General features: G+C 47.4%; 1 protein-coding gene across 1 annotated transcript in view; it reads left to right on the plus strand.

Moving 5' to 3' along the window:
• Positions 1–18,391, plus strand: part of TP53I13 (tumor protein p53 inducible protein 13) — a 143,801-nt gene that overhangs the window by 53,296 nt on the left and 72,114 nt on the right. Inside the window, exon 3 of the mRNA XM_085649209.1 lies at positions 2,513–2,548. Within this exon, the coding sequence (XP_085505335.1) occupies positions 2,513–2,548 (36 nt within the window). The remainder of the gene's footprint in view (positions 1–2,512; positions 2,549–18,391) is intronic.

Consider the following 18,391-nt stretch of genomic DNA (forward strand, 5'->3'; position numbering starts at 1 on the left):
GATGGGATATGCAATGGTATCACTTCCTGTGCAGAAGGATGATTAAAAATGCAATCCTTTTGCCTTACTTCCTCTTTTAAAAACAATTTTAGCTAGAAACCAGTGAATTCATTTCCTGTGCAAATTAATGATGGTAAATCCAGTGGTGTCACTTACTGTACAGATGGCTGATGGGAAAATGCATCATTTTGCGATTGGGAGAAATGATGTACTATGCTCTGTTTTGGACAGCCTATCAGTGATGAAATCGCCCTCTTTCTCTACATGTAGCTGGACCTTATTAGCTGCAGTTCTTGGTGTGACTGCATTGGCATACTTCTAGGTGTGAAGATGTCAACTTCTAAGTGTCCTGTGGTAGATGTTCTGTTTTCAGGGTTGTATTACTTTTGGATTAGAAGCAAAGGTGGCATCTTTGGTGTCAAAGGTATTTCGGTGTCCTTTCCACTGTGAGATTGTGGGTCTTGTGTATGAGAATCCTTGAATGTCAAAGGTGCCTTTTAGCATCAAATGACCTAGATTATTTGAAGCGTGGCTGACTTCTGAGCCGATGAGGTGGCTGAAAGAGGCAGTGTCTCAGTCAAGGCATGGCACTCTCAGATAGTTCCTTGCCATAGAGTTTAAGCTCCTTTTGAGGTCTATCTCCCAAATGAAGATACTGTGTGTGTGACTGGAGTGTTGCCATTTTGATGCTGTGGTTGCTCTGACAATCCTCAGAATTTAGCCCAAAAACCTAGTTATGGTATTTTTCCTTGGTGCAGGTTTCACAGAGGCTGCTTGAAAGTTCATTTCCAGAGTAGGAGTCACTGGGTGATACAGAAATTGGACTCTCCTAATGGGCTTCCACTGTACCAGAACACAAACCTTCATCAGAGTTAAATCCCTCAACAACCTCAGCCACTGTAGTGGAGGGATTCCCAGTAGAGTTCTGGCTTTGCATCTCCATGTAATGCACGTGCCTTTGATACTGTCTGTGCTGAATTCATTTCTTGCAAAGAAATCAGTTGTACCCTGAGCAGGTGCTTTTGTCACGGTCCCTAGGAAGACTAATTGGAAGTTCTAAGTTATTCCAACCAACGAATGTGTTATTTCATGGGAGACAGAATGTAGGTGCATTATTTTCCATCTGCTTCCCCCTCACGCAAACAAGTCCATCTCTTTGAAACAAGTCATTCTCATTTCTGTTTCTCCTGTGTTGCAATTCTTATGAAGCAAGCAAAACATGCCCAAACCTAATGGCAGAAAAAAACTGTCCGAGATGGCATTTGTGTCCTGGTGCACTTTCATACTAGGGTAACCACGAATCACCTTGAAACTAAAACTCTCTCTTCGAAGGTAAACCAACATGTAACATTCCGAGCCCACACATACTGACAGATATGTGCACAGTATGGGATCTACAGACGCATGCTACAAACGTGATCCCTTGTTGAGATAATGTTGCTACATCACTTTCAATTCCAAATGTCCATATAGGGTATCCAGACACTGGCAGGGTCCAGTTGATTAGCTTAATAGCCAGGTTTTTAGGGACTTTCAGAACTCAGAAAGTGATGGGGTGGTCCATAGATGAAAGGGTAGCTCATTCCATGTCTTTGCTGCTGGTAGGAGAAGTGTCCTCTGTAACTTCTACATCAGATGTGGGGGGTGAGGGCTAGAGAAAAGGATGCAGAACGGAGGTGTCTAGTAAGCTGATGGAAGTTTAGGCAGTGGTTCAAGTAGGAAGGTCGGCAGTTGTGTGGGGCCTTGTATGCATGGGCTAGTAGCTTGAAATGGCATCTTTTCTGTACAGAGAGCCAATTGAGTTCCCTGAAGAGGCGGTGATGAGGGTTCATCTAGGTAGATTCAGAATGAGTGTGGCTGCAGCATTCTGTATGGTCTGTAGTCCTCGTCGGAGGTGAGCTGTGATCCCTGCGTAGAGAGCGTTGCCGTAGTCCAATCGTCTGGAGAGGAGGGCCTGGGTGATGGTGTGTCTTGATCTTTGGGGTAGCCATTTGATAATCTTACCAAGCAGGAGGAGGAGACAGAGTTGACCTGTGTCGTCATGATTAGCTTGTTGTCCAGAATGATTCCTAGGTTCCTACCGTGGTCAGTGGGGCTAGGATTAGTTCTGAGGGCCACCAGGATGTCTCCCACGGGGAGCTTTTGTTTCTGAAAATTAGTACATTTGTCTTGTCCGAGTTGAGCTTCAGGCAGTGGTCCGTCATCTAGTTGGCGACATCTGTCATGCAGTTGTGGAAGTTGTTCTTGGTGTTTGTGGTGTTGTCGGAGAGGAAGAGAATGAGTTGTGGGTATGAGAGAAGCATGAACTGTTGCTACCCCGTCCGGCCAATTGGTAGCCTACATTGCTGTTGCTGCTGATGTAAAGTGTGTGGTTGCTGCTGCTCTTGCTGTTAAGTTTGTGGCTACACGGGGGGCCTTCTGTGTTTGAAGAAGGTCTGCTGTCTCCCTTGCATTTATGTTGCTTGACATTGGAAGCTCTTTGCTAAATGTTTTGCCTCTTCCCTTTTGACAGGTGATACCACAGTTGGCCCTACAGTATTCTGAGCAGGTAAGAGTTTTCCTTTACCCAGTTAATGTACCTGAATTTTCCTGAGCTTTCTTTATCAGTGCTGTGAATATATAGTCTCAGGATTTACTGATATGGTTTGTCAGGTTAAGAGATAGCTGCGACTAACATGTTCTGATGACTGGAGGCGGAGACCAACAAGGCGTCATATGCCCTAAATGGGGTGTGGGGATGGATGGGCTTTTTTTTTTATACAAGTCCATGCTAGCTTACATGTAGGTTCAGAAGCTAGGCCAAGGTTTCATACCAGGAGTATGATGACATTAGCTCAGCGCAAAGCAAACACAAGGAAATTATGGACAGAGCTCTGAAACTTTTCAGACTCTCGCCCCCAGTCACAGATCTGGGTTGAATCCATTATCGTTCTTTAGGTCACTTCGCCACCTCAGTTCAGACCCAGCTATATGCAAATCATTCTTGACCCTGTGCCTCATGGGAACAGTCCAGCCCGAACTGCCAAGCCAGGTCTTCCCTGAGCATCCTGGGACCGGTTTCGGGGTAACACTCCATATCAGCCAGACTAGCTTGAATCTAGTGGAAAAGTGAGCAAGGGACCCACGTCGGGGCATACCCTGCCAACTTAGGGCGAACAAAGCAAACGCAAGGCGATGATGGACAGAACGCTGAAACTTTTCAGACACTCACCCCCAGTCACAGATCTGGCTGAATCCATCATTGTTCTTTAGTTCAGTTTGCCACCTCAGTTCAGACTCGGCTATATGAAAATCAGTCTTGACCCTGTGCCTCGTGGGAACCATCCAGCCCGAACTGCCAAACCAGGTCTTCCCTGAACAAACGAGCACATCCTGTAATCGCAGACACTCAACGCTGAAATTCTGCCCACATTACTCACTTAAAGCATTGAGACAGAAGACTGAGAGAAACCGACCACAACACATCTCCCTTTTTCCCAAATTAATTACCAGTAAATGTCATTTATGTATTCCTGTGCTAATAATAAAGGTGTTAAAAGCAATTTCTGATAAAGACGTCTAACCACAGATTCCTCACCTTTTGAATTTGTCCTCAGTATAGGCGCCACTCATGTGCTGATGTCCGTTCCTTTCTTTCTGTGGAACAAGATGCGAATCCAGTGCTATCTCTCGTCTTTTTGAGACCACTTTAGCTCAATACAATTCTAAACAAAACCAGTATGTAAGGGAAGGTTTAAACCTTGTAAAGACTGTCACAAACAAATATCTGAGACATCCCATTAAGGTTGACTGTGGTGCTCTGGGTTGACTCACGCCTCTAAGGCCTGCAGTGACTGCGCATTGATGAATCCAAAGGCTAATCGAGACCAAAGGGTGAAACTCTACGCACCACTGACCCCCTACTGGTGCCTTTGCCGACTCCACCTCTCGATGCATGTTTCACACCGCTCCCCGGAACTTCGAAGCAAATGCAGATTAAAGTGATGGCTGTGTTGGTAGCACAACTCCAGAGGTCAGTGATCCCAGTCTTGCCCAATCTTGATGGCTGACCTCTAACTATGATGAACATCCAGACTTCCGTGAGGTTCACTATCAGCATGCCTAAGTCACACCTGACTACTTCTCTGATGCTCCCTTTCATCTGAGCCATTCTGGGTGCGGTTTGTTTTGGTGCCTTTCCCCTGGCAAGAAGAGTCCAGGACGTTTGGGCTGTGATCCTGCTCTTTCTGCCTCAGTCCTAAATTTCAGTGAGGTTGACTCTGAGGCTGCTGGGATTAATGGCCTCCTGCATCCTACTGGTCAAGCATGTCAGCAGGATGCAGTAGGATTTGTAATGTTGGGCCCAACATAAAAGGGGATTTCTCCAACCTTTTTCAAATCTCAGAGGAGACTTCAAAATACTATATACAGCAATGCAGTCAGGTTGTTTGCGACGCACACTTGTTGTGGGTGCTTGTGGCGGGAACAGACCTATTCCCCGTATTGTTGCAACCCAAAGACCAAAATTACTGCTGTACTCCAAGTTTTCACAATAGCACAATTTTATTTACAGTCCACAGCAAACATCAATGCGTTTTGACTTGTGTGTGTGTGTGTGTGTGTGTGATAGCATATGTGTATATATGTGTGTGTGTGTGTATACATATATATATATATTCACTGAAAAAACCATAGGTTTCACACATGTTATAGTTAGCTGGACATTTTACTGATAAAAAACCAATGAAATTCCCCCGTTATAGTTACTGTAGGCAACTATAACTCACGCGACCGTAATCCTCTGCTGATGCTAATACTGTATTTAGACACTTATTTGCCCATGTCTTCTTCCATTAAATTTTAGCTATACATATATTACAAATATTTTTTTTTCATAAAGACACATATGTCATCAGCAGAGGATTACGGTCGCGTGAGTTATAGTTGCCTACAGTAACTATAACGGGAGAATTTCATTGGTTTTTCATCAGTAAAATGTCCAGCTAACTATAACATGTGTGAAACCTATGTTTTTTTCAGTGAATTTGCAAGGTTTTTTAAATGCTAATTCCGAACTATAACGTGTGTGAAACCTATGGTTTTTTCAGTGAATTTGTACGGTTTTTTAAATGCTAAGTTACTTTACGCCATTTGTGGCGTGCGCGCCCACTTAACGCAGTTCGTTCCGTGCGCGCACGGTGCGCTTCGCGCACCGCGTGCCCACGTTACGCTAGATGGGCCATGAACGCACGATGCGCTTCGCGCACCGTGCGCACATGGAGGACATATGATGAGCATCGTTGTGACAGGTAAAATATATGTTTTGTTTAGCTCTAATAAGCCATGCACAAAAGGTGCCCTTCGGGCACCTTTTGCACACGGGGTGGGGAGAGTGTAGATATTTTTTTTTTTTTATTATTATTTCTTACCGTACCCGTACGGTAAGCGTAATCGGCGAAATTTTCGAAAAAATTAAAATTGCCTTTTTTCACTTGGGGGATCGTTGGGGACTCCCTCGACATGGCTAGGTGCTTGGGAGCTGTGTAAACAGCCCCTTTACATGTTTTTGCACTTGGTTTTTCAACCCCCTGTCAGAGTGCGAGAGAGAAAATGGCGGCCGCCGCTTCCTGGTTTCGACCGATTCGAATGTTTACTAAGATCTAAGGGCCAATCAGAATCGCGCTCGCGCACGCCACCGTACGCGTACGGTAAGTGCACCGTAAGCGCACCGTACGCTGGCTCAGATATATATATATTGATTTAAAGGCTATTTTCTCAGAATCTACTGAACAGATTTACACCAAACCTACAAAAGGCACTTCCTTGACCTGAGGACTACCTCTCTGCCAAATTTCAAGTAATTCTGTTCAGCCGTTCGGGCTGTAGCTGTGTCTAAAGGTCCTATGGAAAAATGCATGGGAAAAACGGGTTTTGGGACCCCCCTTTTATCTCAGCCCCCGCTTGACGAATCCCCCCGAGACTTTCAGGGTAGGAGCGGAGCGTAGCGCCCCACCTATTTTGAAAAATTCGCGATGATTCGTCGACCGGCGCCAAAGTTATTCAAAATAGAATGTTGCGGTTTTCCTATGGAAACAGGGTCCTAACTATAACTACCTACTGGCGACCGCCAGTAGGTAATATATATATATATGATATGTATATGTATATATATATATATATATATATATATATATATATATATATATATATATATATATATATATATATATATTAGATATGTATGTATATTTATATTACATTATACTTTAGATGACCGTATGCAAGTGATGTTAGTGGTTGAGTTTCCATAGGAAAAGCATTATTGTTTTCTCCATAACTATGGTGTTGTTTCTGCATGAAGTTTCCCAATAATAAGACAAATTCACATTTAGTCTTTCATGGCAAGTATCATGCAGATTTGTGAATTGGAGGCCAAGAAAAGTGGGGCTCTCAAAAGTGCAATTTTCCATTTTAATTCTCATAGGAATCTTTGCTCTTAGTATAGAAAAAATGGCTGAATAGCTTACACCAAATGTGGCATAAAGGGAGCACCTTACCTCAGGAATGTGTTGTGTTTTCTTTGTTTGGTTGAAATCAGTTCAGTAGTTTTCAAGAAATTTGCATTTAAAAAGGACCTCGTGTTGGGCACGAAGAGGTTACATTTTAGAGATATCTTGACCAGTAATTTATGGATATCCAAGATCTCCATGAGCCCTTAGATTGGTAGAGGGAGCTTTTTCTCTAGTCAGACAATTTGGGCCCACGGATTTAGAGAGAGATTTGTGGATCTGAAAAGATGTTATTTGCTGGCCCCAACATCAGGAGAAAATGGTGTGACTGCCATTGCAGAACAAGGGGCTTGGTCTAAAAAACGTAATGTAAGGACACATGATGATCAGGGTGAGCTCACCCTGACCCCAAGGCTCCCATGTGGGGCGCACCAAATAGAGACCCGCATATTTAAAATAAAATAAAAATCTGGGTCCATGGTTCTGGTTCAGCGGTACATGAACCAGCAATGGGAACGTGTATGGGACCACAACATAAACCCGTGAAGCTTATCCTTGGTCAGCAGATCCTATTCTAAAACAGCGGCTCCAAAACAAATTAAAACAAGCATTGGCATAGCCAGTAGGTCTAGCCTTTAGGATCTCATAAGTGTTTAGTCATGCAGCACAGGCATAAATGGCGTGGCCAGTCACAGAGTGACACACACTTCCGTAGGCCATTACTGAGGACTGTAGAATTTGTGAGAAAAGGCAGCAAGAGTGACTAGTACCCAGTGTATTACGAGTGCGTTTGCTGCAAGATGATGATGTTGCAAGAGAAATTGTGCTGGGCAAGAGAAGGACCCTATAACAACAAGTTCCCATTAGTATCTATGGCTTGTTTTAATAAAACAGAACAACATCATCAGATACCTTGTCTTCCCTTAGGACCATGAGAGCATTGAAGGCAAGATAAACTTGTGAGGTGACAAGAAGCTATGTTGTGAAAACTGCCAAGTATAACAACTGATCTGGACACCTATTCAGCACATTATCAGTTACCACAGTAGTGACACCATAAAAATCCGATTTTTAAGTGGTGTATTCTTAATTTATTTATTATAACGTCGTGTAGCATGAGGCAAAAGTCCGCGCTACTCACGTAGGTGGCGACACTTTAATGCCTAAAAACAACCTTTATATTCGCAGTGGATGTTCCATAAAAATAACGTCAATAATAAAACTGGCAAACATGGTCTGTAAAATGCCACCAACTTCATATATTTCCGTTGCAATTCTAATGAGAAGCAGGCCTACAGAAATGCATGTTGCGACAGACGGAAAGAACATATATTGCTTTCCATATGAAGGACTCCATCTCTGTCTCCCTTCTTCGCCTAGGTTCCTGGCAAGATTGGCATCCATATTTTACATTTTCCTCACTTTTAACTATACCGCACATGTATTCACATGGTGAGTAGCACTATGTATAAATGTTTCATATGAACTATACCATATGGTCATAGGGTTTTATTTCAGCATAGATCCATTTGCTATGAATAAATAAATGTAAATATACTGTAGGTGGGCAAAACACTCAAAGCTCGACCCAGATGCCTAGCTCTGCTCGATCTTTGAGCTAAAAAATAACCAAATGTTCATGTGAGTTCTGGCTGCTACCTGCGCTCTACCCTCATGTGCTAAGAATTAAAAACAACAGTACAAAAGGGGGTGGTGATGGACGGAGCATCAGAACCAATCAAACACTCACACCCAGTCAACAGATCTGGGTTTGATCCATCACCGTTCTTTAGCCCACTCTGCCACCCCAGTTCAGACATGGCCATATGCAAATCAGTCTGACCCTGTGCCTCATGGGAACAGTCCAGCCCGAACTGCCAAGACATGTCTTCCCTGGACCGGAAACAAGCTTCCTAGGACCGGTTTCTGGCATTTCAGCCGTCTTCAGCCAGGCTTGCTTGAATCCAGTGGCAAAGTGAGCAAGGGACTCACGTCTGAGCATACCCTGCCAACTTATGGCGAAAAAAGCGGTACAAAAGGGGGTGGTGATGGACGGAGCATCAGAACCAATCAAACACTCACACCCAGTCAACAGATCTGGGTTTGATCCATCACCGTTCTTTAGCCCACTCTGCCACCCCAGTTCAGACATGGCCATATGCAAATCAGTCTGACCCTGTGCCTCATGGGAACAGTCCAGCCCGAACTGCCAAGACATGTCTTCCCTGGACCGGAAACAAGCTTCCTAGGACCGGTTTCTGGCATTTCAGCCGTCTTCAGCCAGGCTTGCTTGAATCCAGTGGCAAAGTGAGCAAGGGACTCACGTCTGAGCATACCCTGCCAACTTATGGCGAAAAAAGCGGTACAAAAGGGGGTGGTGATGGACGGAGCATCAGAACCAATCAAACACTCACACCCAGTCAACAGATCTGGGTTTGATCCATCACCGTTCTTTAGCCCACTCTGCCACCCCAGTTCAGACATGGCCATATGCAAATCAGTCTGACCCTGTGCCTCATGGGAACAGTCCAGCCCGAACTGCCAAGACATGTCTTCCCTGGACCGGAAACAAGCTTCCTAGGACCGGTTTCTGGCATTTCAGCCGTCTTCAGCCAGGCTTGCTTGAATCCAGTGGCAAAGTGAGCAAGGGACTCACGTCTGAGCATACCCTGCCAACTTATGGCGAAAAAAGCGGTACAAAAGGGGGTGGTGATGGACGGAGCATCAGAACCAATCAAACACTCACACCCAGTCAACAGATCTGGGTTTGATCCATCACCGTTCTTTAGCCCACTCTGCCACCCCAGTTCAGACATGGCCATATGCAAATCAGTCTGACCCTGTGCCTCATGGGAACAGTCCAGCCCGAACTGCCAAGACATGTCTTCCCTGGACCGGAAACAAGCTTCCTAGGACCGGTTTCTGGCATTTCAGCCGTCTTCAGCCAGGCTTGCTTGAATCCAGTGGCAAAGTGAGCAAGGGACTCACGTCTGAGCATACCCTGCCAACTTATGGCGAAAAAAGCGGTACAAAAGGGGGTGGTGATGGACGGAGCATCAGAACCAATCAAACACTCACACCCAGTCAACAGATCTGGGTTTGATCCATCACCGTTCTTTAGCCCACTCTGCCACCCCAGTTCAGACATGGCCATATGCAAATCAGTCTGACCCTGTGCCTCATGGGAACAGTCCAGCCCGAACTGCCAAGACATGTCTTCCCTGGACCGGAAACAAGCTTCCTAGGACCGGTTTCTGGCATTTCAGCCGTCTTCAGCCAGGCTTGCTTGAATCCAGTGGCAAAGTGAGCAAGGGACTCACGTCTGAGCATACCCTGCCAACTTATGGCGAAAAAAGCGGTACAAAAGGGGGTGGTGATGGACGGAGCATCAGAACCAATCAAACACTCACACCCAGTCAACAGATCTGGGTTTGATCCATCACCGTTCTTTAGCCCACTCTGCCACCCCAGTTCAGACATGGCCATATGCAAATTAAAAGAATTAAAAACAAAGCATAAAATGTTGATGTTAAAAAAGAAAATAAAGAAATATCTCTATAGCGCCTGAATTGCATAATGTGAAACCGAAAACCTAAGATCTATCCTGGCTTCCTACTTGACCACATGGGTGAAAATAGGCAAATATTTTATTTCACCGAAGCTCCTTTTTTTTTAGTTAACACGTATGACCGCACCTTTAAAAACTTTCAGTCAGAATGTGCGATATACGAAAACCTTGTGTTTGATTTGATTGACTATAATGTTGCTCCACCTATAAAAAGAAACTAGCGCAAATAGAGGGTACAGATGACAACTGACTTGCCTCTTAATTCACTATGACATGGTCGCCAGGTAGCAGACATGTTTCATGTTCCTGTTTAAAAACTATCACTTTTAACAATAATCTGTTAGACTAAGATGAGAAACGCGTGTTAAAAACGTACATATTTTTGGCTTCTGAATAGACCTTACATGATTTATATGCCAACTATTTTCAGGGTTCAACTCATGCACAGGCTTTTAGACCCAGAACCGACCCTTGGATCGGTTCTTCCGGTTAATGTGTTGCCTCGCCAACCTTTAAAAATATACTTTGCACTATAGTCACAGTATATGATTTTATATTTGCAAAATAAAATCTGAAATTCAACTCTTGACATGGAACTGTTGCTCAGATGGCTTCATAAGGGATTTCACCTTCAGCGACAAACTCCTGCGAAATTCTACAACTCGCAATTTTGCACATCTCCAGGCCAAGAATTTTCATGGCTTCAAAACTCCTTTCCGATATTGTGGTAAAAGGGGCAGCAATGGCAAGGCTAAACCTTACTTTTAAGTTAAACTTACCTTATTGTTGCCACAAGAACTCAAATCTAATCAATTGTGTTGGATATTAGAGAAATATTGTTTAGTCTTTTCTTCTGATTCTTCTTGAAAATATTTGATGAATCAATCTCTTGTATGTTCTTGAATGAATGAATGTGTGAATTAGAATAAATGAGTTGAAGTGCGATGAATGATTGATTGTGGTGGTTTGCTAATTTTAGCACAGTATTGTTTCTTAAGTGTTTTCTTGAATTCTCTGACTAATTAAAATAGTGGAAGGTCAACTAAACTAAAATTTAATTAAAGAATTGATTTATTCATTTCACAAAGTATTTTGTCTAAGGTTTATTTTCTTTACATATCCCAGCATACCCAGCAGGGGATCAGGATTAGCAGGAGTGGCAATTATCTGATGGATAGCAGTGAAAACACTGGACCAATATGATGTCAGTCGGGGACAACTCCAGGCTATGTGCAGAAAAGGGGCTGCGGGCGTCCCACATTTCCAGCAGCTGTCATAGTCTTTCAATCCCGTGCGGTGCAACCCTAAAGGTGTCCTGTAACATCTATGCAAACATTTAAAGTGCATTACCCGAAGTTTGTAGTTAGGGGACACCACCGTGAGTTGACCACAACAATGGGTCCATTGGTCATCTGTGAGTGGACAAGAGAGGTCTGCACTCCATGCCAGGAATGCTCGGGGTAGTTTCACAGGTGCCGAGTTCTGCATATGTGTATAGATACTTGTGATCAGTCTTCTAGAGGAGGCTGTTTTAAGTACGTTTTCTAGTGCAGGTAATGCTTCCGGGGGTTTTTGGAACGTGTCATGTAAGGATCGGCAGGCGGCACAGAGTTTATAGTATATAAAAAGGTCGGAGAATGGCACCGTTTCACCCCCCTCCGGAACCGGGGGTGGCTGGAACGTCTCCCCAGGGTATAGATCCGCAAAAGTGTGCAATTGCAGTCTTTGTGCTACAGCCTTACTGATGTCGTCGCCTACATTTGTCAGCATGGGATTATGAGCCAGAGGTATGGAGGGAGCGTACAATATAGGGGTAGCAGCCCTTTTCCTCCGCTCATTCCATGCCCAGCGCAAGGTCTCAACTGTGTCTATGCCATCGTGGGGGCACCTATAGGGCTGGTATAGCACTGGGACAGGCGCGGCAGCGTCTGTTTCCACAGCCACATGAGGCTGAAATGGATCGGATGTACCCAGTAGTGCAAAAATTGAGCTTGAGCACACCATGCATACAGCTGCATGTCAGGAGCTCCCAGAACCCCCCTGCCGCAGTGGGAGCGTCAGCAGGTCCCACGAAACACGCGCTTGTCCGCCCGCCCAGACTAGGGACACTAGAAGGGATCTGATCAGTCTGAAAAAGGCTTGCGTGAGGGGGATGGGGATGTTTGCAAATAAATAAAGAAATTTTGGGAGAACCACCATTTTAACCAGTGGAATTCTACCGGCCAGGGAGAGCAGGAGCTTAGCCCATGCCAACACTTTCTCCTCCAGTCAGGTTACGACACGGCCATAATTCATGTCCCATACTTCCTGCATATTTCTGCTAATCCAAACGCCCAGATATTTAACTGGCTCATCTGCCCATTTGAGGGGAAATTCAGAGGGGGATAGTGGCGCCAGTCAGAGGGGAAATGGTCGATTTGGCCCAATTAATGGCGATGCCGGAGAGTCCACCAAATGTAATGAATTCACGGAGGAGTGTGTTGAGGTGTATCGCCCGGCCTGTGACATACAGGATAACGTCATCAGCGTATAAAGAAATCAAGAGGCTCCTAGAGTGAAACCCAATGCCCCTGGCGGTGTGATGCTTCCAGACACGAGTAGCCAATGGCTCCATCGCTATCGCGAACAGCAATGGGGACAGTGGACATCCCTGTCTCGTGCCACGTGAGATTGCAAAGGGTGCAGATAGGAGGCCGTTCACCCGAAGTCGAGCTGAGGGCCATGTGTAAAGCAGCCGAATCAGATTAACGAACCGCATGCGGCCCTAGATAGCAAATAAATATGGCCATTCGAGCGTATGGAACGCCTTTGTGGCGTCAAGAAAGACCGCAGCGGCCTGCAAGCCAGGATGGAGATGACGGAACACTGAGAACACGGTCCGAAGATTATGGGAGGTCGATCTCCCAGGCATAAAGCCCGATTGGTCTGGGCAGGCAACCAAGGGGAGCAGTGGCTGTAGTCGATTGGCAATCAACTTTGTCAGAGTTTTCACGTCCACGTTGATTGACAATGGTCGATATGAGTCCAATTCGTTTTCGGGTTTCCCAGGTTTCAGGAGAGTTATGATAATTGCTTCCTGCATGGACGGTGGCAATACACCCGATGATTGGGCCTCATCGAATAACGCGGTGCCAGCTCCTCCACATATGTCTTGTATAAGGCTGTGGTCAAACCGTCCGACCCTGGGGCCTTGTCTAGTGCCAAACTCTTAATCACCTGAGTGACGTCCGCCACTGAAAAGGGGAAGTCTAGATAATCCCTATACCTCTGGCTCAACCATAGCAGTTCCAGCGAGTCGAGAAATGGCAGTAGGCCTTCTGGTTCCGACTCCTGGGTAGCGGTGTAAAGCTCAGAGTAGAATCAGTGAAATTCATGTAATATCCCTGCCTGGCCTTGGGAGCCACACAATTTGGATACGTAGGCCATGGAGCAGGGGGAGGGGGGTCGGATTATTGGCTCTAGAGCCCTCCCTGGCCTGTCCCCTCCCCATATCTCCGAGCTTGAGCGTGTTTTCCCAAAAATGTAACTTCGTCAAATTCCAGCAGCTTCTCCTTCAGGGGGGCTAGGGACTGTGAATCGTCAGAGGTAAAGAATTTGGTTTCGAGCTCCGTGATCTGTGTTTCGAGAGAGGCAAGCTTGTCACAGATGGCCTTCAGCACCCCCGCTTGTCTGGCTGTGCATTTACCCCTGATGACAACCTTAAATGCCTCCCAGAGAGAAGCCTCCGTGTCGACTGAGCCAGTGTTGAGGGTAAAATAGTTAGTAATATCCACTCTGATCTCTTCCTTAAATGCCTCGTCTAAGAGCCTGTGGGGGGGCAGCCTCCAGGTGAACAGTCATGGTGTTGAGTCGGGAAGTACTATCCACAAAAGGCATGGTGCATGGTCTGATAGGGACCTTGGGAGGTGTGTTTGTCCTTGGACACCCAGCTGGCCACATCCTGTGAAACCAACCAAAAATCCAAGCGTGACCAAGCCCTGTGATACTCAGATATGCATGTACCCTCCTTAGTCATTGGGTGAAAGGTCCTCCAAATGTCCACTAAATTCCCATCTGTGAGAATGTCCCGTAGTGTGGCACTGGCAGAGGGGTGAGGCGTACAAGATGTTCCTTTCCTATATAGTTTATCATGTAAAATGGCATTAAAGTCTCCCCCCCCAGATAATGGTGTCACAATTCAGCGCTTTGACTCTGCCCCAGACGTCCTGGAAGAACCTAGGAGAGTCGACATTGGGGCCATATATCGCCACTATTACCTTTGGAAGCCCATCCAAAGTTCCCATGAGTATAATAAACCTCCCTTCCGGGTCAGTCTGCACCATCCGCTCCCTCCAACCTAATCCTCTTCTGATTAGTACAGCGACTCCCCAGGAATTATTTGAATATATGGATGAGTACACTGTGCCCCACCTATTGTGCTTCAGCCTGGGGGAGGAAAATGACATTAAGGTGCGTTTTCTGCAATACGCAGATGTCCACTTGATGTCGTAATAGGTATGCATGAATGAGCCTGGACTTCTCCCATCATTTAGACCACGAATTTTCCAGGTTAGAAAATTGAGCCTAGCCATTTGGCGACCCATTCTCCAAATGCACATATAAAGTAGGAACGGAGCAAACCATCTCAGTCAATGCCACCCAGTTATAACCAATAAATCCACGTAGTTGTAGCCTGGCTTTAAACAAGTAAACAAACCCCCCCCCCTCCAACCCACCTCCCACACCAACCCCCAATCAGGTTGTAGCAATCCCATTCCCAACAACAGAAGAGCAATGAAACCAGAAGGGAAACTTCCCATAGGGGCGTAGAACCACCAGCGGGCTCCCCTGCAATCACAGGGTGGCCAAGAGAACTGCAAAGCGCTGTGCCTGGAAATTAACAATCAAAAATATCAGTACAGAGGGGGAGTGGCCAACTGCCGAAGGGAATGGCCGCATGGTAGCCGAGCTCCGCTGCGTCACTCCCGATAAATCCGAAATAAACTTTATGCCCCGGCCAGATCTGCCAGAGAGTGTGCCCGCCTGTGCCTGCTATTCGTGCCCTGCAGATGGACGAGATGCGCTCCTGATCGGAGGCGCATTGTAGTCGCTTCCTGTATGTCCTGGCGGCTGCGGCGGTGCCGGTGAGCTCTGCTGATCCTTGGGGAAGGTGCCCTAATCTACGCTGTGGCCTAGGCAACGTGTGAGCTCTGTCGCCAGAGTGGCTGCGCAGAACCATTACCATCGGCGGTGCTGGCGGAGAGTGAGCCACCCACGCAGTGACCTTCCTGATAGACCGGGATACTCCGAAGTCGCAGACACTGCTGTCCCCGCCGGGGCCTGGCGGCCTACGTGCACGAGTGATGCGGACCCTAGCCTGACGGGTGCCGGCTTGAATGGCGCTGACATTGGCGCCTTCCGCTACAGCAACTGTGCGCCGAGAGGGCCACGTGTGTTGTTCCTCGGCGTCCCCATCAGCTCAAGAGGCGCCCCGCCAGACCCATCTGGCGGAAAAACTACGTGATGTCTCTGCTGTGGCCTACGAGTGAAGGAGACGGCGCCTAAGGTAGGGGGGCAGAGCGAAGGGCTCCTTTCATTGGAGCTGGCTGTGTGTGCAATGCCCCGCAAGCCCTACCCCTGCTGCAAGGCCTGAGGGCCTTGAGATTCGCCGTCCACACCCAGCCCATGCCTTGGACATTCCGGCTGTGGGGCCCCGGGCATGCTTGGGCCTAGTAACGTGCGCTCAATCCGGGAGAGGCGGCAAGTAAACCCCTAACCAAGAGCTCTGCGCCCTGGTCTAGTGGGGTTGTGCAGGACTTGCATTGAAGCTATTTTGGCTGCCAAGGTGCGGAACAGTAATCGCGGGCCTGGATTGCACTTGACCACCGGCGGTGGAAACGAGGGCCCTGACTACCCCTGGACGACCTCGGCCTACATCCTCTCTGTACCTGAAGACTGCCCGGGGCCACTGCACTGCTTGTGGGGTGCTGTCTAGCTATCCAGACTCTCGGAGGTTAGGGTGCTGCTGGTCAAAGCCGACAGGCCGGTGTTGGAAGTCCCACTGCAGGCTACGGTGAGTAGCTGGCGTGGCACAACCCTCCTTTGGACACCCCATCCCTACCGGCGACATTATGGCAACTGGCCGCAGTGGGCACAATGTAGTACAGGCGAAATTAGAAAAATTTGCGTGGCAGAAGAGCCAAGAGGAGGAACACAATACCACCAGATCCCAGGGGAGGCAACCAGGCCCCACAAATAAAGACATCTTAACGGCCATAACCTCTGTGCGTACGTCCCTCGAAACCCGAATTGACACTGTCACTACGGAGGTCTCATTAATCAGGGCAGACATGTGTAAAATAGCGGACCGAGTCAGCACCATCGAAACTACTACCAAGGACGTGGTGAGTGACACGGATCTGCTTAAGCGCCAAGTGACCGAACTTCAAACTTCGCAAGAGGCGCTCGATCTGCAGCTGGATGATTACGAAGGCCGCATGAGATGCAATAATATATGGATCTTAGGGGTTCTGAAACGGGCAGAGGGTCAGGCTGCTGACCTCTTTGTCGAGGAATTGATACTAAAACAGCTTCAGCCAAGGGGCCTCAAAGTGCTTCTCAATTGAACGGGCCCATCGTGTACCCGGGGGCAGACCGAAACCCAGGGCCCCTCCCCGACCTCTTCTCGCAAGGGTATTCAATTTTCGAGATAGAGACGCCATACTTCAGACTGCTAGGGCGGCCCCTCCGTTGGCAATTGACAATAGTAAAGTCACCTTTTTTTCAGACTTCACCCTGAGGGTTCAGAAACAGCGATGCAGCTTCTTGGACGTGAAGCGTCCGCGGAGGGGCCAGGAAATCAAGTACGCCATGTTGTTCCCAGCAAAACTCCGGGTCGAGTCAGAGGGTATACTAGGGTATTTCACGAGACCCGAAGATGCCTGACCAGCGGCAACGGTTTCTCCCCCCCCCCCCCCCCCCCCACACCCCTGCATCGGCTTGGTGACACAGAGCCCGAAGGGGTGAGAACAGAAGATCGGCAAGTAATAGCGACTATCTACTGAGAAATTGACTTCCAGGACATGGGTCTGGTGGGGGTCACTGTATTTTGGGTGCCGCACCTTACACATATGTTCTAATAGAGCAGGGCTCAAGTTGCTCCAATTCCGTCCTATCCTTGGTTTCGCTGTGTTGGACTATGCTATCACTTCACTATTGCAACACGTTATTCGTAATAGTCACATGCTTGCATTAGAAGAATACTGGCCGGCGCTGCTCCTATATTCACGAACCATTGCCCCAGGGAGTGGGGTTGTTCACACACCTGATGTTGTTGAGGGAGGGCGACAGGCACTCTGCAAGTTAGGAGTGGCGGGTGGTTATATGCCCGTTGTGCAGGGAGGCGGGGGGGGGGGGGGGGGTGGTAAGTTTTTTTGCGGGAAGGGGTGTTTGGTTGATTTTGTTATTTCGTTTACTGTACTTGTGCAATGCAACTCTTGGTTTTCTTTCTTGTCAATCGGTCCAACTGTCCTATTCATCTATTCACTTCAATTGATATAACTTCTACCCACCGCCAGGGTGCGGAGACATTGCGGGGGGTAGCGCTAGAGATGCTTCTGAGGGGCAGACTCCCCCGCTTCTGCGACCCCGGTGCCATGATCCCTCCCTCGCCCCTTGATTCCCGACAATGTATTCACCTAACAAATCACCCCTATGGCTTTGCATACAGTCCTTAAACTGCTGACTTGAAATGTCAATGGCCTGGCCGACAAAATTAAGCGGGGAATAGTACTGCAATACTTGAAGCGTCAGGCGCCAGATATCGTTTTACTCCAGGAGACACACTTAGCTGGGAATTCCTGTGGGGCACTGAATAGGTGGGGATATCGACTAGTTGATCACTCCGGGTTCACTTAAGGATCACGGGGGCAGGAGTACTCCTCCGCAGAGGCTGCCCATATATGATCCACAATACCTGGACAGATGTGCAGGGCAGGTATGCAGCAGTCTCAGGTACTTGGGAGGTACAAGTTCTCAATGTAGTATCCATTTATGTCCCCCCTGGGTTGCAGCGTCCTGCATTGCGAGACATATGGGCGCTCCTACTTGACTTGCCTTTGGGTGTACTAGTGCTGGGGGGTGACTTTAATTTGGCATAGGACGGCTCTAGGGATCGCCTCCCACCTTGCAGAGACCCCCTCCAGGGCTCCCAACTGAATGAGTTTTCGACCACCTTGGGCATGGTGGACATCTGGAGATGGCTTAACCCAACCACCATCCAATTCACGTTTCAGTCTGGGTCTCACAATAGTCCATCTCGCATAGATCACATGTTCACGCACGCGCAAGACATTCA

The sequence above is a fragment of the Triturus cristatus genome, chromosome 3_2 (assembly GCF_964204655.1).
Source record: "Triturus cristatus chromosome 3_2, aTriCri1.1, whole genome shotgun sequence".
NCBI classification, from domain to species: domain Eukaryota; kingdom Metazoa; phylum Chordata; class Amphibia; order Caudata; family Salamandridae; genus Triturus; species Triturus cristatus.